The sequence below is a fragment of the Rhinopithecus bieti genome, unplaced genomic scaffold, assembly GCF_001698545.2.
Source record: "Rhinopithecus bieti isolate Rb0 unplaced genomic scaffold, ASM169854v2 scaffold_33652, whole genome shotgun sequence".
Lineage (NCBI taxonomy): Eukaryota > Metazoa > Chordata > Mammalia > Primates > Cercopithecidae > Rhinopithecus > Rhinopithecus bieti.
In genome coordinates this window covers 3219210-3242715 of record NW_016814761.1, presented here as the reverse complement: position 1 = coordinate 3242715, position 23506 = coordinate 3219210, and the positions used below count along the sequence as shown (strand labels likewise).

Sequence of the window (23506 nt, the reverse complement as noted above, 5' to 3'; positions counted from 1 at the left end):
ATATATATATATATATATATATATATTTTAGATGGAATCTCCCTGTGTCGCCCAGGGAGTGCAGTGGTGTGATCTTGGCTCACTGCAACCTCCGCCTCCCTGGTTCAAGTGATTCTGCTGCCTCAGCCTCCTGAGTAGCTGGGATTACCACGCTGGGCTAATATTTGTATTTTTCATAGAGATAGGTTCACCATGTTGGCCAGGCTAGTCTCGAACTCCCGACCTCAAGTGATCCGCCCGCCTCAGCCTCCCAAAATGCTGGGATTACAGGCGTGAGCCACCACACCCGACCCCTAATGCGTATCTGGTAGCTGATAATTATTTGTGGAATAAAAGAATGATGGGATGGATGAACCAATTAAATCTGGAAGTAGAAGCAGCCCCATGTGGGTTTCAGCCAGGCCATAAATTGGCAGCTTCCTGTAAAGATACACACAGCTAGTTCCATCTGGGTGTCAGCCTAGGATGCACATGCAGCTTATACATATGTTACAGCTGTTGGTTAATAACAGGCTCAATTTCAACTTTCACCATAACTGTGGCTAAGAAGGCAATCCACACACCAACTTCATAGCAAATACATGTTTTATCTTTGAAAAATGTAATCCATTAAACTATTCACTCTTAAGACATCTACCATGAACTAACCTTCCTTTCTGTCTTCGTTTCTGTTATTTTCCCTCCACCTAAAATTCTCTCCACTCTCTTTTTCTAACTGGTTAAAGCCTACTTGTTTTTCCACATGGTAATGTCCCTTCTTTTTCTGAGGGAGAAACCCTAGGAAAAGCTGTTACTCTGCCTGGCAAGATCACAGATGGTGCCCAAGGTTCCAGGCTCACGAGCTTGAATCATCTGCAATTCAAGGCCACTCCACCTGTCTCAATCCCAATCCAACCCAGCAAATGTTTCTTGAGCAATTTTGTGGGCAGAGGTCCCATTAGGCAGTACGAGGACCAAATGCAAAGTGAAATCCACCAGTGCAAGCACCGAAGAGTTTCTAACCTAGTTTCTGTCTGTTAGGACAGGGGACATGGGAACAGGCCTTCAGAACGTCCGTCACGTCTAGAATAACATTGAAACTCTTTCCCTGGACCTAAGAGGAGGTGCCTCCTCTTTTGAGACACCTTCCCTGATACCTCCATAGCAGAGTTCATGGCTTCCTCCTTTTCTCCTGGGTCAATCTTCCTAACCTCTGTAACAGCACATAGCACATCCACCCAAGTCAGAGGCACCTGTCTCCCTTCACAGAACATGGCCCCGCACCTACTCCAGCCTTGCCTTATACCAACCCTAAAGCATTCCTGGGAAGAAGCCAGATGTGAAGGCTTTTAGTTCCTTAAACCCACTAATTTCAATCTCTCTCTTTCTCTTTCTCTGTCTCTCTCTTTCTCCCTCCCCCTCTTCCCTTTTCATCTGTTATTCCCTCCCTTTCTTCTCTTACTCAACTCCTACTCATCTTTGTAAACTTAACATACTTATCATTCGATAACTATTTAGCAAGCGCCTATTATGTGCCAGGTGCTGTTCTAGACCCTGGGGATACAGCAAAGAGCAACACAGCTGAGAACCCTGCCCTCATGGCAGAGCTTGCATTCTGGAGGGAGAAGACAGAAATAGACAAGCAAATAAGTAAAATGTACAGCTTGTTAGGTGGTGATCGATGCAATGGAGAAAAATAAAGCAGGGAACAGGGTAGAGTGCTGAGTGTGTGTGTTTGGGGATGGGGACGAGGACTGTTGATGGTAGGAGTGGTTACTTTGTTTATTTATTTATTTAGACAGTCTTGCTCTGTCGCCCAGGCTGGAGTGCAGTGGCACGATCTCAGCTCACTGCAACCTCTGCCTCCCAGGTTCAAGCAATTCTCCTGCCTCAGCCTCCTGAGTAGGTGGGACTACAGCCGTGCACCATCATGCCCAGCTAAGTTTTGCATTTTTAGTAGAGAGAGGGTTTCACCATGTTGGCCAGGTTGGTCTCGAACTCCTGGCCTCAAGTGATCCACCCACCTTGGCCTCCCAAAGTACTGGGATTACAGGCATGAGCCATCGCACTGGCCTGGAGTGGCCACTTTAAACAGAGTGACCGAGAAAGGTCTTGCTGGGGAGGTGACACTTGAGTAAAGCCATGAAGGAGGTGAAGAAGCAAGTCATGGGGACATCCTAGGGGAAGAAAGCTCCAGGCAGAGGGAAGAGCAAATACAAAGGCCCCAGTGTAGGAGTGCACCTGTGAGCTGGGAAACATGGAAGCTGGGTCTACCTTTGCCAAAATGTCTTGTGAATCCATCGCTCTGACCTGAACTGGATCAACCCCCGTTCTGAGCTCTCCCAGTACCATGTGCTCTCTCTCTTCACAGCACCAATCATATTGTGTTGCAATGTCTCTCCCACCAGGCTGTGAGCCACCTGTGGACAGGGGTAGTGTCTTTTATTAATACTTTGACATCTTCAGTGCTCAGCGTAGGGCATGATACATATTTATTGATGAAATCAATCAACGAATGAACAAACTAGACTGTGAATCCTTGAGAGTGTCTCATTTATCTCTCCCTGGCAGCATCTGGCACTCTCTGTGTCCTAGGAAATGGCACAGATTGTGTCCTAGGAAAAAAATGTTTGTTGAATGGCTAATAAAAATAGCTGATGCCTTATTGAGCCCAGATACCACACTAAGTTCTTTATGGGGCTTCTCTCATTTTATCCCTAAGGTGGCCCTATGAGGTAGATATTACTACCATATGCGCTTTGTGGATTAGGACACTGAGGCTTGAAAAAAAGAAATGGCTCGAACCTGTACTGAGCTGGTCAATGACAAAGCTCGGAGTTGTCCTGATCCGTTTGACTCCCAAGGCCACGTATACTTAGCCCAAAGCTAAACCGCCTTCAGAGAGGGGAGCGAGAGAGAGACAGAGAGACTGAGGGAGGGAGGAGGACGATCTCCCTATAAGGGCATCTCACCCATCTCGGTTTCTTTCTGTGTGTACCGAAGTGTCTGGCACACAGTGGATTCTCTCAACAGTTAAGGGATGTTAAATAGATGTTGGCGAGTTCTCTCCCTAAAGGGGAATATTTGCCTGTGGTTTAGGTTAAAAAGAAATCCAAGCAAGGCCTGATTAACGTAAACACAAGCCCTAACTCAGCCTATTCATAGCTCTCCCTGCTTTTGCCCGTAATTTTAGGTATGACCTTCCGGTAACCTCCATCTTCCCTTGAGGTGTGGCCTGGCTTCCTTAAGAGCCAGCTCTCCAGGCCTGACAATGACAGGTGAAAGACCCAGCAGCCCTAGAGAAACTCCTTCAACAGAGGCTGTGCCTGCCCACCTCCCCCTGGGCCTCCTCTTGGGCTCTCCACACACCCCCTTCTCCAGTCTCTCCCTCCCAGCTGGCGTCCCTCCACAACCCCAATTTATGCAGCCCCCATCAGTAACTAACCTCTTTGGCCTGGCCTCAAATCCCGCTCTAGAGGTCTGCCCCCATGAGCAACCTCCTTGGGCAGACCCTGGAGCCCCAGGTCTTGCTGGCTCCCCGTCTCCAGTCGGAACATTGGGATCCACAGACCATGGATCCAGGAAGAATCAATTCTTGGGCTCCAGAATCTTAAAGCTGTGAGTGGGAGTGACCGATGATGAGGACAAACTCGGAGGAGGGGAGGAAAAACTTCTGCCTGGACCCAGCCGGGTAGAACCCTACTCAGCCCCCCACTGCCTTTGCAGAGGCAGGAAGTCCTGCATAATCAGGGCCTGTGACTGGCTGTCCTGCCAAAGGGGCTGGGCAGTTACCCAGAGAATTCCAATGAAGGTGGATTTGAGTCTTGAAATATCCAGGTCACGGCTTTAGCCACTTCACAAGCCTCTGCTAATCCCCTCAGCCAGAAGTAACCCCTACCTCGGTCCTGGGCTCAGAACCTTCTTAAGGCTCTGACAACCTGCTAAGTATCTTGACTATCTGAGTCCCTGGGAGCTCATCAGTCTTGGCGGGGACAAGAACACGAACACAATACTGTTTCTAGTATACAGTAAATCTATCTAATATGCAAATTTCCCCTATTGTCCCAATAATGGTTTTTATATCCAATATGTTGACTTTTTTCCGATCCAGAATCCAAACAAAAATCAGACATTGCATCTAATTATTGTGGCTCTTTGGAGTCCTTTAATCTAGAAAGTTCTTTAATCTGGTTTGTTTATTTATTTATTTATTTATTTATTTATTTATTTGAGCTGAGGTCTCACTCTGTCACCCAGGCAGGAGTGCAGTGGTGCAATCTCAGCTCACTGCAGCCTCAGCTTCCTGGGCTTAAGCGATCCTCCCAGTAGCTGGGACCACAGGCACATGGCTAATTTTTTGAATTTTTTGTAGAAACGGGGTTTCACCATGTTGCCCAGTCTGGTCTCAAACTCCTGAGTTCAAGTGATCCATCTGCCTCAGCCTTCCAAAGTGCTGGGATTACAGGGGTGAGCCACCAGGCCCAGACTTAATCTGGTCTGTTTTTTAAAATGACATTGAGGCTCTTGAATCCAGACCATTTGTCTTGCAGAATACTCACCAATTTGGATTTGCCTATTGCTTCCTCATGATTATCAGGTTAAACGTTTTTTGTAAGAATACTACATAGGCCAGATGAGGGGCGTGCACATTTTCAGCTCTACTAGTCATTCCCCAAATACTCTCTTCAATGGATGTGCCAGTTTACACTCCTAGTGGCACCATAGCCAGCACTCGATAATATCACATCTGTCGGTTCTTCTCTATCTGAGGAGTATAAAATTGTGTATCATTGTTTTCACTTGCTTCCCCTGGCTGTTGGTGCAACTGAGCATTTTTACATACACCTTATGGCCACTTGGATTTCTTCTTCAACGAATGGTCTGTTGGTATCTGTGCCAATTCTGGGCCTCTTTGTACTAATTTCCATCCGGGTCCTTCCTGGCTCTGCTCTGTTGGAGAAGGAGGTAGGGCGAGTGAGTTCCCTCAGGCTTCTGTATCAGCAGCTTCCAGGAGGCAGGACATTGGAGAACAAGACAAGTGTTTGCTATATATGTTGCAAATATATGCTGTAAGCATGCCAGTTGTCTTTTATTTATGGCATTTTTATAACATAAAAACTTTTGGCTGGGCTTGGTGGCTCACTCCTGTAATCCCAGCGCTTTGGAAGGCTGAGGTAGGCAGATCAGCTGAGATTGGGAGTTCGAGACCAGCCCGACCAACATGGAGAAACCCCATCTCTACTGAAAATATAAAATCAGCCGAATGTGGTGGCACATGCCTGTAATCCCAGCTACTCCGGAGGCTGAGGCAGGAGAATTGCTTGAACCCAGGAAGCGGAGGTTATGGTGAGCAGAGATCGTGCCATTGCACTCCAGCTTGGGCAACAGAGTGAGACTCCATCTCAAAAAAAAAAAAAAAAAAAAAACCACTTTTAACTTTCATGTCACACAAGTTATCAATCTGTGATGTTTAGTACCTTGTTTGCAAAGTCCTGCATGACTCTCTGATTGTGAGGTTAACAATATTTTTCTGAATATCTTTCTTCTATTGGTTCTAAATTTGGGGGTTTTACACTTAGGGCTTTAATCCTTTAATCCATTTGGCGTTTATTTTCATGTGTAGTATGAGGCTGAAATTTAGTTTTATTTACCCATAAGGAAAGTCAATGATTCCAACACCTTTTCTTGAACAGACCAATTTTTCCCCTCTGACTTTATTTTATTTTTATGTATTTATTTGTTATTATTATTTTTTTTTTTTTGAGATGGAGTCTCACTCTTGTCGCCTAGGCTGGAGTGTAATGGCACGATCTTGGTTCACTGCAACCTCCACCTCCCGGTTTCAAGCGATTCTCCTGCCTTAGCCTCTGGAGTAGCTGGGATTACAGGTGCCTGCCACCATGCCCTGCTAATTTTTGCATTTTTAGAAAAGATGAGGTTTCATCATGTTGGCCAGGCTGGTCACGAACTCCTTACCTCAGCAATCCACCCATCTCGGCCTCCCAAAGTGCTGAGATTACAGGCGTGAGCCACCACACCTGTTTTTTTTGTTTTTGTTTTTGAAACAGAGTCTCGCTCTGTCGCCCAGGCTGGAGTGCAATGGTGCAATCTCAGCTCACTGCAACCTCCACTTCCCAGGTTCAAGGAATTGTCCTGTATCAGCCTCCCAAGTAGCTGGGACTACAAGTGTACACCACAATACCCAGCTACTTTTTTGTATTTTTGTAAAGATGGGGTTTCACCATGTTGCCCAGACTGGTCTCGAACTCCTGAGCTTAGGCAATCTGCCCACCTCGGCCTCCCAAAGTGCTGGAATTACAGGTGTGAGCCACCATACCTGGCCTAATTACTATAATTTTTTTTAAGTCTTCATATATACTAAGGAAAATCCCTCTTCTCTCTTCTTTAGACATGTTTTGATTATTCTATTTTTCCAAGAGATAGGGTCTTGCTGGATGGGATGGCTCACATCTGTAATCTCAATACTTCATTTCAGTACTTTGGGAGACTGAGGTGGGATCACTTGAGACCAGGATTTTGAGATTAGCCTGGGCAACACAGGGAGACTCCATTTCTACCCAAAATTCAAAAATTACTTGGGCATGGTGGTGTGCACGTGTAGTCCCAGCTACTTGGGAGGCTAAGGTGGGAGGATCACTTGAGCCTCACTGGTAGAGGCTGCAGTGAGCCATGAACACGCTACTGCACTCCAGCCTGGGTGAAAGAGTGTGACCCTGTCTCAAAAAAAAAAAAAAAAAAAAAAAAAAAAAGAAAACAAAAAAAAGACAAGGTCTCACTCCGTCACTCAGGCTGGAATGCAGTGGTGTGATAATGGCTCACTACTGTCTCGAACTACTGGGCTTAAAAGATCCTTGCACCCAAGCCTCCCAAGTAGCTGGGACTACAGGCACGTGCCACCACAGCTGACTAAATTTTTTTTTTTTTTTAGAGTTGAGGTCTTGCTATGTTACTCTGTCTGCTCTGGAACTCCTGGCCTCAAGCAGTCCTCCTGTCTCTGCCTCCCAAAGTGCTGGAATTATAGGCATGAGCTACCATGCCTTGCCAAGAGCAATTAAATCAAAATAAAATAAAATAAAATGCCAATATCTTACACATGTATACAAAACAAAAAGCTTCTCTGGTACATAAAAAAACTTATAACTAGAGTAATAGACCAACAGGAATGATTCAATAGAAAGTTCGTAGGAGGCAGTCATGTGCTATAAAATGGTTTAACAATCACCTCTTGTAAGGAAGAGGGAAATCCCTGGTTTGTAGAGTCTGCCAATTTCTTCAGTGTAAATGCCCCCAGTATGGCCTATTCCAAGTTACCAACATGATACCACTAAATGTGGAGCTGGGAAAGTAAATGTTAAGTTGGGCTTTATTAAAATATGAAACTTCTGCTTTGTGAACAATACAAAAGTCACAGACTAAGAGAAATGCTTCCAAAACACGTATATGATAAAGGACTTGTATCCAAAATATACAGTGAACTCCTAAAACTCAAAAATAAGAAAATGAATAATTCAATTAAAAAATGAGTGAAAGATCTGAACAGACACCTCACCAAAGAAGACACACAGAGGACAGGTAAGCATATGAAAAAGCACTCAACATCATGTATCATTAGAAATTGCAAATCAAAATAACCATGACCTACCTATGAGGATGACTAAGATCCAAAACGTTAACACCACAAAATGCTGCCAAGGATGTGGAACAGGGACTCTCATTCAATGCCAGTGGAAATTCAAAATGGCACAGCCACTTTGGAAGACAGTTTGACAGTTTATTTTGTGCGTGTGTGCAGTGGCTATTCACAAGTGTGATTATAGCATACTCCAGTCTCAAACTCCTAGACCCAAGAAATCCCTCCTGCCTCAGCCTCCTGAGTAGCTGGGACTACAGGTGCATGCCACCACACCCTGCTCCAATTTGACAGTTTCTTTCAAAGCTAAATATAGTGTTACCATTCGATCCAGCAATTGTAAGTTATTTACCCAATAGAGCTGAAAACTTATGTTCACTCAAACACCTGCACACAAATGTTTACAGCAGCCTTATTCATCATTTCCCCAAACTGCAGGCAACCAAAATGTTTCTCAATAGGTGAATGTATAAACAAACTGTGATACGGCCATACAATGGGATGCTATTTAGCAATAGTGTAAGAAATAAGCTATCAAAAAGAAATAAGATATCAAATCACAAAAAGATATGGAGGAACATAAAGGCATAAATGAATTCAATCTGAAAAGGATATATACAGTGTAACTCCAGCTACATGACATTCTGGAATAAGCAAAACTACGGAGACAATAGAAAGATCAGTGGTTGCCAGGGGGTTGGGAGGACAGAGGGATAAACAGGCAGAGCACAGAGAATTTTCAGGGCAGTGAAACTGTTCTGTAGGATATAGTGATGGTGGATACATGACATTATGTATTTGTCAAAACCCATAGAACTGTACATCACAAAGGTGAACCTTAATGTACACTAGGGGCTTTAATAATAATATATCAATATTGAGTCATTGATTTTAATAAGTGCGCCACACTAATTCATGATGCTAATAGGAGGAAAATCTATGCATGTGTTGGGATAAGGGGGCGGTATATGGGAACTCTATACAATTCTTCTGTAAATCTAAAGCTGTTCTAAAAAGAACCATCTATTAATTTAAAAAGAAATCCTATTGCCGTAAATGTCCTGAAGTTATTGCATGCATTCTCATTACATTGCAAGCATGGTAAATACTTTACTTTCTTCCTTGTTTCAGGTCCATTTTTTGTTTGACATGTTTTGGTGCTCTCGGGCAGTACATCTCAAATTTTCCTGTGTCTACAAGTCAACTGGGGGATTTTGCTAAGATGTAGATTGTGATCTACCGGGTCTGGGGAAAGCCTGAGATTTTACATTTTTAACAAGCTCCCTGGTGATTCCGATGGGGCAGGTACGACCACACTTGGAATAGCAGGACCTGCAAACAGACGAATAAGATTGGAGACCCAGACTCCACCCTTTGTACTCTGTTTTCTTTCTTTTTATTTTATTGTAGAGACAGGGTCTTACTATGTTGGCCAGGCTGGCCTTGAACTCCTGGCCTCAAGCAATCCTCCCACCTTGGCCTCCCAAAGTGCCGGGATTATAGGTGTGAGTTACCACGCCTGACCTTGTATTCAGTTTTCTTTTTTTTCCTTTTTTTTTTTTTTCCTTTTTTGACATGGAGTTTTGCTCTGTCACCAGGCTAAAGTACGATCTCAGTTCGCTGCAACCTCTGCCTCCCAGGTTCAAGCGATCCACCCACCTCAGCCTCCCATGTAGCTGGGACTACAGCTATGCACCACCATGCCCAGCTAATTTTTTGTATTTTTAGTAGAGATGGGGTTTCACCATGTTGGTTAGGCTGGTCTCAAACTTCTGACCTCAAATCATCTGCCCGCCTCAGCCTCCCAAAGTGCTGGGATTATAGGCGTGAGCCACCACACCCGGTCTGTATTCTGTTTTCTAAATAAGGAGGAAGAACTATCTAATTTTATGACTATGCTAACCAGTAGTTATTTTTTTAAAATCAATTTTGAAAGGTCTGTTTCCACTGATGTTTCATCCTGAGTCATATTCATTTTCTATTTCTAAAGGCATTGGGATTCCCTGCTCCAACTAAATGAGTCAGTTGAGATCAGAAGTTCATATGTCCAAGTGAAACTCAACCAAGGGTCCATAATGCTCCCTGGCAGTCAAAGGGCCACCAAGTAGTGTTTGTATTTGCATAAGTCAAGTGCATTTTGCATTCTAGAGGCTATCAAGGTCACTGCCAGAGTCGCCCCAACAGTGGCTACTTTGTGGTCAGTAAGAACACGCTGCTTACTTGAAGGAGAGTCTTAAGCAGGTGGCAGACATGATGAGAGAAGGTGGTTGCACTGGACAGATTTCATGTTCCCTGATAGCTATGGCTCCGGGCGAAGCCTTACAGAGGATTAGAGCCCCATTTCTGCCATGAACTTGCTGAGCCTGTTTCTCCATCAATACATTGGGATGATTGAGCTCCATCTGTGTTAAAAGCTCCTCCAACTCTGCATAATTATTTTTATTTTAAGCATATTCATTCCAAATCAGAGCCTGGCTCTTCATTTTCCAGGCAAGGGTTTCAAGCTTCCAACTGCAGCCTTTGCACCCACCATGCTCATCCTGCCTTTGGTCCATAGAACAGCGGTCAGATGAGGTGTCTGTCCTTCCAGCTGCCTGACTTCACATCTTAAAGCCAAGGAAGTGTCCAGTTCCAGGGCAGCCTCTCCTGGGCAGGACAGAAATCACTCCAGGATGTGAGCCAAGATAGAACCCGCTCTTCCCCATCCCTCTCGCCACAGTTTCCACTGACCCCAGCTGGCCTCAGAGACATTTGACTAAAGAAGATCCTGGCTCCATCCCAGAGCCAAAGGAGACTTTACTGCCGTTTGATAGTCTCAGAAAGTCGACTGAAAAAATGATGGAATGGGCGGCCAGCACTAACCAGGGCACTTATGTGTTGTGAGAAAATCAAATTCTTTTAGTTTTCTTCATTTTCATCTTCATTTTTATTTTTTTAGGGAGGTGGTCTCACTCTGTTGCCCAGGCTGGAGTACAGTGGTGTGATCATAGCTCACTGCAGCCTTGAACTCCCGGGTTCCCATCCTCCCACCTCAGCCTCCAGAGTAGCTAGAACTACAGGCACATGGCACTATGCCTGGCTTCAATGTAAACCAAACACAGACTCTCTGAGGGAGCATGAGTAGGTGCTTCCCCACGTCCATGGATCTTCTCAGTAGTAAGGCTTGGGCTCTGGAAACTTTAGGCCACAGATCTCTCAGAGATCTGTCCAGTGACGAGTTGACTGGGGCCAGACAAGCAACTTGTCCATCAACTCAGAGTCTCTCAAAGGCCAGGCCTAGAACTCATCTGCCTGCCTTACTACCTGGTGTCTGGAATGGGGCCCCTAGGCACACAGATGTACCATTTATTCATCCAGTCCATCACCCAGCACACATTGACAGAGCCCCTTTCATTCCACAGGCCCTGTGCTACATGGTAGGGGAACAGGAAGGACAGCAGTGTGCCACCTCCCCTGTCCCCTCTGAATTTGTTTTTTTTGTTTTGTTTTGTTTGTTTTAATACAGATGAAGTTTCACTGTGTTGCCCAGGCTGGTCTCAAACTCCTGAGCTCAATTCATCCTCCCACTTTGGCCTCCCAAAGTACTAGGATTATAGGCATGAGCCACCATGCCCAGTCTGCTCTGAGTTTTCAGCACAGGATAGGAGAGGAGTAGGGACTTGCTTTGATCCCCCTAAAGCCACCAGAGTTTTCCTCTCAGAGGCTGTCCCTGCTCATCTTCTGTGTCTGGGAACTCCCCATTTGTTGTAAACTGAAGGACAAGTTTCTTGCATCTTTCTGGCGTGTGACGGAGAGAGACAGAGGAGTATGAGGTGCAGGGAGTTTCCTGTCTGATGGGAAAGACCATTTCATATTCTCCAGGGATTCTCAGTCTGAAGGAAGAGACAGCCTCTGTATTAGGCTGTTCCTGCACTGCTATAAGGAAATACCTGAGACTGGGTAGTTTATAAAGAAAAGAGGTTTAACGGCCTCATGGTTCTGCAGGCTTTACAGAAAGCATGGTGCCAGCATATGCTCGGCTTCTAGGGAGGCTTCAGGAAGCTTACAGTCATGGCAGAAAGTGGAGAGAGAGCAGGCACGTCACATGGCGAAAACAGGAACAAGCAAGAGATCTCAGAGTGAGAGCTCACCTATCACCAAAGGGATGGCCCAAGCCATTCATGAGAGATCTGCCTCCTTGATCCAAACACCTCCCACCAGGCTCCACCTCCAATACTAGAAATTACATTTCTACATGAGATCTAGGTGGGGACAAACATCCGAACTGTGTTAGCCTCTATCCTTAGAGATACCCAGGCTTTGAGAAGCCCCTTGCTTGGGGGACAGATCAGATACACAAATAAGAATATGCAAAGATGTACAATACTTTATAAAAAGGCAGAGGACTGGATTATTGCTGAAGGAAGGATAGGAGGTGGGTTACCCACAGGGAAGGCCTTTGGAGTAAGATATATGGAAAGAGGGATTCTTGTAGGCCCTGTTTAATTCAACCACAACGGAGAAATTTGCTTTCATAATCGTGCTTAGAGTTTTTTTTTTTTTTTTTTTTTTTTTTTGGAGACATGGTCTTACTCTGTTGCCCAGGCTGGAGTGCAGTGGTGCAATCACAGCTCACTGCAGTCTCAACCTCCTAGGCTCAAGCAATCCTCCGACCTCAGCCTCCTGAGTAGCTGGGACTACAGATGTGTGCCATCATGTCCAGCTTATTTTTAAAATTTTTTCTACAGATGGGGTCTCCCTGTGTTGCCCAAGCTGATCTTGAACTCCTGAGCTCAAGTGATCCTCCTGCCTCAGCCTCCCAAAGTGCTGGGATTACAGGTGTGAGCCACCACNTTTGGAGACAGGGTCTTACTCTGTTGCCCAGGCTGGAGTGCAGTGGTGCAATCACAGCTCACTGCAGTCTCAACCTCCTAGGCTCAAGCAATCCTCCGACCTCAGCCTCCTGAGTAGCTGGGACTACAGATGTGTGCCATCATGTCCAGCTTATTTTAAAATTTTTTCTACAGATGGGGTCTCCCTGTGTTGCCCAAGCTGATCTTGAACTCCTGAGCTCAAGTGATCCTCCTGCCTCAGCCTCCCAAAGTGCTGGGATTACAGGTGTGAGCCACCACGCCTGGTATGTGCTGAGAGATTTATCATATGAGTGGGGCAGTCAGGCCAGGGTGAGGTGGATGTGAGATGGCTATTCTGGAGCAACAATTCTTAAAGTAGAAAACAGCATGAAGTATGCTCTCTGGAAAAGATGAAGAGATGGATTCATTTGTATCCCTGGGTCAAATCCCACAGAGAGGTGAGCACAATGGAGAGATGAGGCCAATCTGGGGAGGAGGTCCGGAATCACCAGGCTGCCTGGTCCATGAAGGGCCATCCAGTTCAGTTTCCTGCTGCAACGAAAGACTTGCTCTAGGCTGGGTGCGGTGGCTTACACCTGTAATCCAAGCACTTTGGGAGGCCGAGGTGGGTGGATCACCTGAGGTCAGGAGTTCGAGACCAGCCTGACTAACATGGAGAAATCTCGTCTCTACTAAAAATACAAAATTTGCTGGACATGGTGGCGCATGCCTGTAATCCCAGTTACTCGGGGAGCTGAGGCAGAAGAATCACTTGAGCCCAGGAGGCAGAGGTGCGCCATTGCATGCCAGCCTGGGCAACAAGACTGAAACTCCATCTCAAAAAAAAAAAAAGAAAAGAAAAGAAAGACTTGCTCTATGTAGCTCCTAAATGGGTTGTTGGCCTCCTCCTAAAAGTCATTCTACCACTAGCCACTCGTTTCCTTTGGGTCTTAAAACCACCTGCTAAAAGGATGTGCTCTTCACATCTAGCCTAAACTGACCACTGCAATGTAATGTCTTTCTGTTGAAAACACTGAACTGGCTGGGCATGGTGGCTCATGCCTGTAATCCCAGCACTTTGAGAGGCCGAGGTAGGCAGATCACCTGAGATCAGGAGTTTGAGACCAGCCTGGCCAACATGATGAAACCCCGTCTCTACTAAAAATACAAGAAAATAGCCGAGCATGGTGGTGCTTGCCTATAATCCCAGCTACTTAGGAGGCTGAGGCAGGAAAATCGCTTGAATCCGGGAGGCAGAGGTTGCAGTGAGCCAAGATTGCACCACTGCACTCCAGCCTGGGTGACAGAGTGAGACTCCACCTCAAAAAAGAAAGAAAGAAAGAAGGTAAGTAAGTAAGTAAATAGTGAACTGATTGAAGATAAAGATAAGGGCTGATTAACAGTATTCCACCTTCAAAAGCATGGCTTTATAGTGCCATAGGTTAAGCCAAGAAGGCTGGTGGCCTATAGCAATCCGGCCCCTGCTGACCTCCAACCTATGTTTCACCCTTTGTGCTCCATTGGGCTGGGTTTTTCTCACTTCCTCCAACATCGCATTTCCTCCTTGTGTGCAGCCCTAGTGGTTACAGTATTCTCCGGAATCCTTGGGTGTGCCGGAAAAGCAGGCCCTAGACTGAGTTTCCAGAAAAGACTCCCAGAGTCACGTCCCAGAACTGATCTGTTAAGGGAACGGCTTGCTTCTACCACAACAAGGAGCTGCTCATCAAATCATGAAGCTGTTGTTACCACTTCTATCCCCAGAGTCACACCTCCACTATGACAACCTATACCCGCAAATCCATGCTTTACGTCCTGCCTCTTTTCCCACTCACTCAATTCCGATTTCAATTACCAAGCAAATATATCTGATAGGCAGAATCTTAAAATGGATGAAAGCTTACCTGCAAGGAAGTCTTAGTCATCATTTTTGGCTTTCCAGCCTCTGCAGAGTAGAAAGGTACACTAGAAGGAGATGAAATAGGTGTTGAGCAAGCCAGTTCATAGATATCCTCCACAGTTAGTAATCCCTTCATTTATCTGACTGATATGCATAACCCTCTTCCCATATTTGTACTACACTTCCAACTAAGTGGTCCTCCTTTGAGCCTATTTTCCAGTAGCATGAAGACCCCAAAATGTCCATATGGTCATATGGTCTTTCTCTTCTTGTTTTTTTTTTTACAGGGCCTCACTCTGTCACCCAGGCTGGAGTGAGGCAATCAAGGTTCACTGCAGCCATGATTTCCTAGGCTCAAGCTATCCTCCCACCTGAGCTTCCCATGTAGCTGTCACTACAGGCATGTGCTCCCACACCCGGCTAATATTTTTTAGTAGAGAAAAGGTCTTGCTATGTTGACCAGGCTTGAGTTGAACTCCTGAGCTCAAGCGATCCTCCTGCCTTGGCCTCTCAAAGTGCTAGGATTATAGGCATGAGCCACCACACTTGGCCATGTAATCACCTTTGTTGTTGTTGTTGTTGTTGTTTAAACAGAGTCTCGCTCTGTCACCCAAGCTGGGATTACAGGTGCATACCACCATGCCTAGCTAATTTTTGTATTTTTAGTAGAGACGGGGTTTCGCCATGTTGGCCAGGCTGGTCTTGAACTCCCGAGTTCAAGTGATCCTCCCACCTGGGCCTCCCAAAGTGTTGGGATTACAGGCGTGAGTCACTGCACCTGGCCCATGTGATCATCTTTAACATTTAGTTTAGTTGAACCAATTTTGCGTACCCTAGTAAAGGCATTCCTCACTTGGCTACTAATATCTTCAACCTCATGACTGGGCTGCAGAGGAAGCTGTTGGCCCTGATACAATCAAGAAACCAACTTGTCAAACCGAGAAGTTGCTGCTGGAGCTGCAGCTCCAGAATCTAACACCCCTCCTACACACCGTACTGGCAAAACCACTTCCTCCAGCCTTGACTCACTCGGCCGTTAAATCAGTTCTGAATTCAAGGCTCATATGATTGTGTCTTATTTACAAATCCTGACTCTCATTCAGAAACCTAGCTGCATGTTGTCTACAAGAAGTTCACTTTACATATAAAGACATACATAGATTAAAAGTAAAAGGAAGGAGAAAGATATACCATGCTAATACTAATCAAAAGAAAGCTGGAATAGCTCTGTTAATTTCTGCAAAGCAGATTTCAAAGTAAGGAAAATTATCCGGAATAAAGAGGGGCATTTACATAATGATGAAGGGGTCGATTCTTCAAGAAGATGTAACAGTCCTTAATGTGTATGCCACTCACAACAGAGTGTCAAAACATGTGAAGCAAAAATGGACCGCAGGAGAAATAGACAAAGCCACTATTATAGTTGGAGACATAACAGCCCTCTCAGCAATGAACAGAGCCAGCAGGCAGAAAGTCAGTAAGGACATAGTTGAATTGAACAGCACCATCTAACAGCTGGATCTAAATGACATTTATAGAATACTTCTCCCAAACGACAGTAGAATACACATTCTTTGCAAGCTCATATGGAACACTCACCAAGATAGACCATATTCCAGTCCATTAAACATACCCTAACAAGTGTAAAAGAAGAGAAATCATACAATATATGCTTTTAGACCACAACGAAATTAAACTAGAAATCAATAACATAAGATAGCTAGAAAATCTCAGAATAATTGGAGATTAAACAACATACTTCTAAATAACACGTGGGTCAAAAAAGAAATCTCAAGAGGAATTTAAAAATATTTTGAACTAAATGAAAAATGAAAATATAACATCAACATTTGTAAGATGCAGTCGGGTGCGGTGGCTTATGTCTGTAATTCCCACACTTTGAGAGGTCAAGGCAGGTGAATCACATGAGGTCAGGAGTTTGAGACCTGCCTGGCCAACATAGTGAAACACCATCTCTACTAAAAATACAAAAATTAGCTGTGTGTGGTGGCACATACGTGTGTTCCCAGCTACTCGGGAGGCTGAGGCAGGAAAATCGCTTGAACCCAGGAGGTGGAGGTTGCAGTGAGCCAAGATTGTGCCACTGCACTCCAGCCTGGGTGACAGAGCGAGACTCTGTCTCCCCTCCCCGCCGCCCCACCCCTTTAAAACAGTATTTAAAGGAAAATGTATAACATTGAACACACACATTAGAAAAAACAAAAAAAGGACCTAAAATCAATAATCTAAGCTTCTACTTTAGGAAACAAAAAAAGGAGAGTAAATTAAGTCCAAAGTAAGTAGAAGAAAAGAAATAACAAAAATTAGGGTAGAAATAAATGAAATTGAAAACAGGACATCAATAGAGAAAAGCAATGACACCAAAAGCTGATTCTTTGAAAAGATCAACAAAATTAATAAATCTCTAGCCAGGCAACTAAGAAAAAGGACAGAATATACAAAAAACTAATATTATAAATGAATGAGGGGCCATCACCACTGATTCCATGGACATTAAAGGAATAAAAGGAATATTATAAACAACTGCATGCTCAGAAATTTGATAACCTAGATGAAATGGACCAATTCTTTGAAAGACACAATTAGCCAAAACTCACATAAGAAGAAATAGATCATTTGAATAGGCCAGCATCTATTAAATAAATTGAATCAATAATTAATAACCTTCTAAAATAGAAACTATTAGGCCCAGATGGCTTCACTGGTAAATTTCACCAACATTTAAGGAAAAAATCATATTAATTTTCTACAATCTCTTCCAGAAGGTAGAAGCAGAAGGAATACTCCCTAACTCATTCTATGAGGCCAGTATTATTCTAACACGAAACTAGACAAAGACATTATAAGAAAGGAGAATTACACACCACTATATCTTAAAAACATAAATGTTGGCCAGGCGCGGTGGCTCAAGCCTGTAATCCCAGCACTTTGGGAGGCCGAGACGGGCGGATCACGGTCAGGAGATCGAGACCATCCTGGCTAACACGGTGAAACCCCGTCTCTACTAAAACTACAAAAAACTAGCCGGGCGAGGTGGCGGCGCCTGTAGTCCCAGCTACCTGGGAGGCTGAGGCAGGAGAATGGCGTGAACCCGGGAGGCGGAGCTTGCAGTGAGCTGAGAACCGGCCACTGCACTCCAGCCCAGGCGACAGAGCGAGACTCCGTCTCAAAAAAAAAAAAAAAAAAAAAAAAAAGCAAAAATCCTCAACAAAACATTAGCAAACTGAATCCAATAATACATAAAAAGAATTACATACCACAACGAAGTCGGATTTATTCCACATATACAAGGCTGATCCAACATTTTAAAATCAATTATTGTATTCTATCACATCAACAGCCTAAAGAAGAAAAACAACACAATCGTAGCAATAGATACAGAAAAGACATTTTACAAAGTCCAGCATTTATTCATGATTTAAAACTCTCAGCAAACTAGAAATAAAAAGGAACTTTCATTGAGTTCCAAAGACTGAACCTAGGATAGAGGGACAAGATGGCTGACTAGATGCAGTCAGGAGGAACACCTGCCCCTGAGGGAGTGGGATATTGGGAAGACTGCCACACTCTGAGTAGATCTTTAGAGGGAAGGCATTGGGAGCTACTGCACTGGGGCAGGATGCTGATGATGCAAGAGGATGTGTATTTTGGGCGGAAGGGGTATGTGGGAACCCTTTGTACTTTCAGCTCAATTTTTCTTTGAACCTAGCGGTTCTAAAAATAAAATCTTTTAAAAGAAGGGGAAAGAGGGAAAAGGAAATGCAGTGTTTAGCCTTTTAGCCTCTGGAATTCAGGAAGAGATATCAGGCGGCTGGAATAAATGTTGAGTGAGCCCAGATGCAGCAAATACCCAGATAACTCCTAAACTCCCTGCAGACCTCAGATAAAATGTCATCTTCCCAGAGAACTTTATCTGATCCCCAGATTAGTTGAAGACCTTCTGTTCAACATGTTGTTGTAGCACTTGGTTCTCCACCACACTTGCTGCATGTATCGGTCAGGGTTCAGTGAGGGAAGCAGAAACATTATGAGCATTAAAGAATGAGAGATTTATTATGGGAAGTAGACCTCCCGCAACTTTAAGAGGAGCTAGGGTAGCAAACGTCTAAAAGAGCGAGTGAGACAACCAAAGAAGGGTCACTGCTAGTCCCAAAGCACTGAATAGATGGACAAGTTGGATCTGCAGGGAAATCTGAGAAACTGTCTCCAACTGCCAGATTAAGATGGCAAATGGAAGTTTCTGGAGAGGTCTACTAGAAGGGGTTATCCCAGTGCAGCTACCAGCTCTATGGTTCTGCAGCCTAACATCAGGTAGTGGACCAGAGCTGTAGTTGGTCATCAAGACCAGTGGGCAGTAAGAAAAGCTGGGCGCAAAGCAGAGGAGAATGGGAACAATTGAAACCACCCCAGAGACCTAAGCACCAGTCCATCCAGAATTCTGGCTACAAGGACTTGCAGAGAATAAAGGTCACTGATTTATTTCCACCCCTAAAAGTCTTGGGCAGATTTACCTGTTGGCCCACTCTAATCTAGAACAATACAGGAAAGAGGATTCTGGGAGACACAGTTCCCAGATTAACTGAATGGATCATGGAACAATCCAGCATACAACATTCTGTGACTGTGTGGGGTTTCATCATCTGGCATACATTTCTCTGTGTTGCCAGATTGAAATGCCATCAGGAAGAGACTGTTTTTGTTTTGCTCACAGTTGCATTCCCACATAGTACCTAGATTATTGAGTAGGTCCTCAATAAGTATTTGTTGGAGGAACAGTGATTTTTCACCAGGATTTCAGCAATGACTTGGAAAAATTATTTTTTCATTAAAAGAGGGATGCCTGCAAAATGGAAAGTCTAATAAAACATTTTGTTGGGGAAGGCATAGTGGAAAAGGCAGTCTCGTACATTACTAGTGAGAATGTGAGCTAGTTCAACCATTCTGTAGGTGAATTTGGTATCACTTAACAAAACTACATATGCACTTACCTTTAAGCCAGTAATCCCATGTCTAGAAATCTGTCCAGAAGATACAACTGCAATATTATGAAAACACATATGTACAGGTCACTGACTAAAGCAGTATTTGTAATTGCAAAACAGCAGAGAAACCCTAAATGTCTATCCTGGGAGAATGGTTGGAAAAATTATAGTACATCCCAACAATGGAGGACTGTAAAAATGAAAGAGGGGCTTAGACCCCACCGAGACAGCCACCAGAAAAGACCTCTCCAAGTTGGGAGGAAAACAGTAAACATATTTTGAAAAAAAAGAAAAAAGATTTCTATCTGCTTGTATGAAATGATTTCCCACATCTAGTCCTAGGTGAAAATAGCAGAGTACAAAATGATCAATCGTCTCCTATTCATCATATAAGAAAGAAGCGGCTAAAAGAAAATATATGTGTATCTACACATTTATGCAAAAGAATTTCAGGAAGAACCAATCAAAAACAAATGCAGCTACTATGATAGACACACCCTAGAGGGACCTCCACTGAGTTCACCTTTGAATAATCCTTCCTCCTTGAGTATAGGAAGAACCCCTGAATTGCTTCTAACTAATGAAATATAGCAAAGGATGTGGGGTCGTCAGTCACTTGATTATATTACATTATAGAAGACTCTGCCTTAGTGGATTGAATTGAGAAATTCTCCTGGTGGCCTTGAAGAAGGTAGCTGTCTTGTAACTGTCTATGGAGAGGACCTCTAGGAGTTGAGGCCATGGAGGAGTATGGGGGAGGACCAAGCAGAGGGTTATGATCTTTACATAAGAACATGGCCCAAACAACATCTTGTTTGCAGTCTTGTGAGATAACAAATCTATGTGGTTTTAAGCTGCTTGGTTTGTATTACATTGTAAGTTTCTGAAAACTTATTACACAGCAATAGATAACTAATAGTGTAAATTAGTTTGTACGGTATGGTACTATAAAGGTGGAAACACATCCATATACATTTGACAAAATCCATGGAATATACAACACAAAGAGTCAACCCTAATGTAAACTGTGAACTTTGTTTGATAATGTGTCAACATTGCGGCATTAATGGTAACAGAGGTACCGCACAGAGGTGCCATTAACAAAAGATAACTAAATCTGCAGGAGGAGAAGGGAATTAGGTGGAAAGAAGAAGAAAGTGGAAAGAGAATAGTAGAGACAAGTGAGAAGCAACACTCTTCTGAGTATTCCTTTTAGTATGACTTTCATCTTTCACAAGGGAAAGTTTTACATAGTGCCCCCCCAAAGTAATACATAATTAAAATCAACTAGGAGGTGAATGAAACCCAAAATAGAATACAATCACAAATAAATATAACTATATGAAAAATAAATTTCATAATCACACTTCAGGGAGGCAGGAAAAAAACTAAAAGACTGACCTAAATAACTTCAGAAAATAGTACTTTGATGGTATACTATAAGGCTAAAGATAAAAAGAAATGTACACAAACACTACCTGCTAGTTAGTAAAATTTTTTTCTCACAGAGGTATGGGTTATCAGTTTTGAAACTTCTTTATTTGTACTGCAATTGAACAAATAGGTAAAAATATTGTAAATAAAAAAATTACTGTCAGATAAAAGAGTTATAAATTGAAAAAGGGAAGGTTTGGAATTGTGAACCCTGAATATCGGAGACAGGTCTCAGTTAATTTAGAAAGTTTATTTTGCCAAGATTGAGGACACACACCCATGACACAGCCTCAGTAGGTCCTGATGACATGAGGCCAAGGTGGTTAGAGCACAGTTTGGTTGTACACATTTTAGGGAGACATGAGACATCGATCAACATATGTAAGATGAACACTGGTTTGGTCCAGAAGGGTGGGACAACTCGAAGAAAAGGCGGGACAACTCAAAGCTGGGAGGGGACTTCCAGGTCACAGGTAGCTAAGAGACAGATGGCTGCATACTTTTGAGTTTCGGTTTAGCCACTCCAAAGGAGGCAATCAGATATGCATTTATCTTAGTGAGCAGGGGTGACTGAACAGAATGGGAGGCAAGTTTGCCCTGAGCATTTCCCAGCTTGACTTTTCCCTTTAGCTTAGTGATTTGAAGGCCACAAGATCTGTTTTCCTCTCACATTTACCCCCTTTTCTTTTTTAAAATATTTTGGAGAAAGAATTTCAGAAGAAAATGAGTCTCTAGTCTCAGGTTTTGTCTGATTACTCATGGATTCCTAGATGAGTAGGCCCAGAGTTATTATGAAAGTTCATTTTTAGCAGGTTGTGAAATCTCATGTCCTCTGAAGAGAACATAGGGAGAGGAAAGGAGAAAAACAACAACAAATGAAAGAACAATCCTGGAAAATAGACATAGGCCACATTACTCTGAAGTCCATACATCAGTAGGCAGTATGAAAGTTGCTTATGTATGTAAATATGTTGCTGTTATTTTCTTATGAAATTTGAGTTGTCTAGCTTCAGTTCACAGAGCTTTACAAAAGCACAGCTTAGCTTTCAGTGACTCCAAATTAGGAAAAATGGGGAAATAAAGAAAGAAAAAATGGAAAACATTATTTGAAAGACTTGTAGCCAAGAAGAGTTATAATTCGATCCAAGCTAACAATAGGTGTACGATATTTTTTGAAACATAATTTTTCAATCTCCAGTTTCTCATTTTTACTAAAGACAAATCGTGGTAGGACTGATTTGCTTTATTATACTTGGACTGATTTGTACACAGTACAGCAAGAATAATGATTTTTTACATAGGCTTTTAAATTGGCTTTGATGGAACTTTGTTCCATAGAAGGAATCTCAGATAAAACTTTGTTAAAGCCAAGCCAAGACACAGATTTGTACCATCAAATACCTGAGTTGGGTGAATTCCTCTCCTCTTGAGGTTCCAAGATAAACTTGGGGCTCCTGGACCTGTCAGAAAGTGACATTCTTTACTCAGCACAGGTCAGGAACCGTATACAGGGACTGTACAGACAAGGTATTGACTCCATAACTCAAGTTTGATTCCTTAAAGGAAAGCATGCCATTCCAGTCAAAGCCTTGGTAAAATAATCAGTTTCTCCAATTGTGTCCTGTTATAAATGAAAATAGATTCTTATTGCACTTATGCAATAAATTGTAGGGCCATAAGTTATGAATACTCACAAATAGTTTCCAAATTCTGGAGGAATCAGGTGGAGATAAACAAATATGTTCTAAATTTTGTTCCATAGGCATATACTAAACTGTTAAAAGCTGTTAATAGCTCAAAAGAAAATTTTCCTTGACTCTGAAAAAACAAAGGATCAGCAACATTTTAAGCACAAAGTCAAAAAGATTACTTCAGTCTTCTATTAGTTCAGTCCATGTAGTTAATTCCTGTTCTGCTTCATATTCATGAATATTTCAGGTCTCCATGAGTCATGAAAGTTTTTCTTCTATTCTAATGTCACAATCTCCAAAGTTATCAGAAACTTGTATTTAAGAGCACCTGTTAGAGTTTCATAACTGATTATAATACCACCTTCTAAAGAGGACCAAAACAAGACAATTGTCTGTGGATGACAAAAAGTTTAGGGCAGCCATAGTCAAAGACACAATTGACAAGGAAATCTGTTACCTCTGTGGCACACGATAATTTAACATAATTATGTTAAATTACCATAATTAATTAACAACATAACTAATTAACATAATTACTACTGATAATGTACACTAAGTCAATCAGAATTATAGAAGTTTTCCATGATTTTGGAACACATACCAATAACATATTTACATAAATATAACCCAAAGAAAAGCAAACACTATTTCATATTTGACAATGTTTCCTGTATAATTTTTATACCAAATAAGCCAAATTATGTCATCTTTGGACTTCAGGGAAACTGACATCTTAAAGGATTAATTAGGTCAGAAAAATACATAATTTATAATTTGATTTTGGAAAGTTTATAAAATATCAAAGGTTTAAAACACTTGATATCAGAGGTCATTGTAAAATAAGTCATTCATTTGACCAAAGTGATAACTCAAGTTATTTCCCAAAAAAAGGCAAAAACCTTCATTCTTTGAGAAAGGAGACTTAACTTTCCAAACTATAAGCCCAAATAAAATAGCACAAAGCCAATTAAATTTGTTCTTCAAAATTTTATGAACAATCTATAAAGTGTTAATCTTGA

At 42.8% G+C, this 23506-nt stretch overlaps 1 protein-coding gene across 15 annotated transcripts in view; it reads right to left on the bottom strand.

Annotated features, from left to right (window-relative positions):
• PLA2G5 (phospholipase A2 group V) overlaps positions 1 to 23506 on the bottom strand; it is an 83982-nt gene that overhangs the window by 28891 nt on the left and 31585 nt on the right. For 2 of the 15 annotated variants that reach the window (XM_017852142.1, XM_017852140.1), the window contains exons 2-3: positions 14364 to 14424; positions 2254 to 2399 (exon numbers count right to left, since the gene is read on the bottom strand). The exons of 2 other annotated variants lie outside the window; for them this stretch is intronic. In XM_017852142.1, the coding sequence (XP_017707631.1) occupies positions 2254 to 2399; positions 14364 to 14387 (170 nt within the window). In that variant the 5' untranslated portion in view covers positions 14388 to 14424. Of the gene's footprint in view, positions 1 to 2253; positions 2400 to 3424; positions 3596 to 10160; positions 10277 to 14363; positions 14425 to 17637; positions 17748 to 19368; positions 19416 to 20840; positions 20904 to 23506 lie in introns of those variants that run through there. 11 more of the 15 variants (XM_017852147.1, XM_017852152.1, XM_017852141.1 and 8 more) reach the window with 10 other exon arrangements.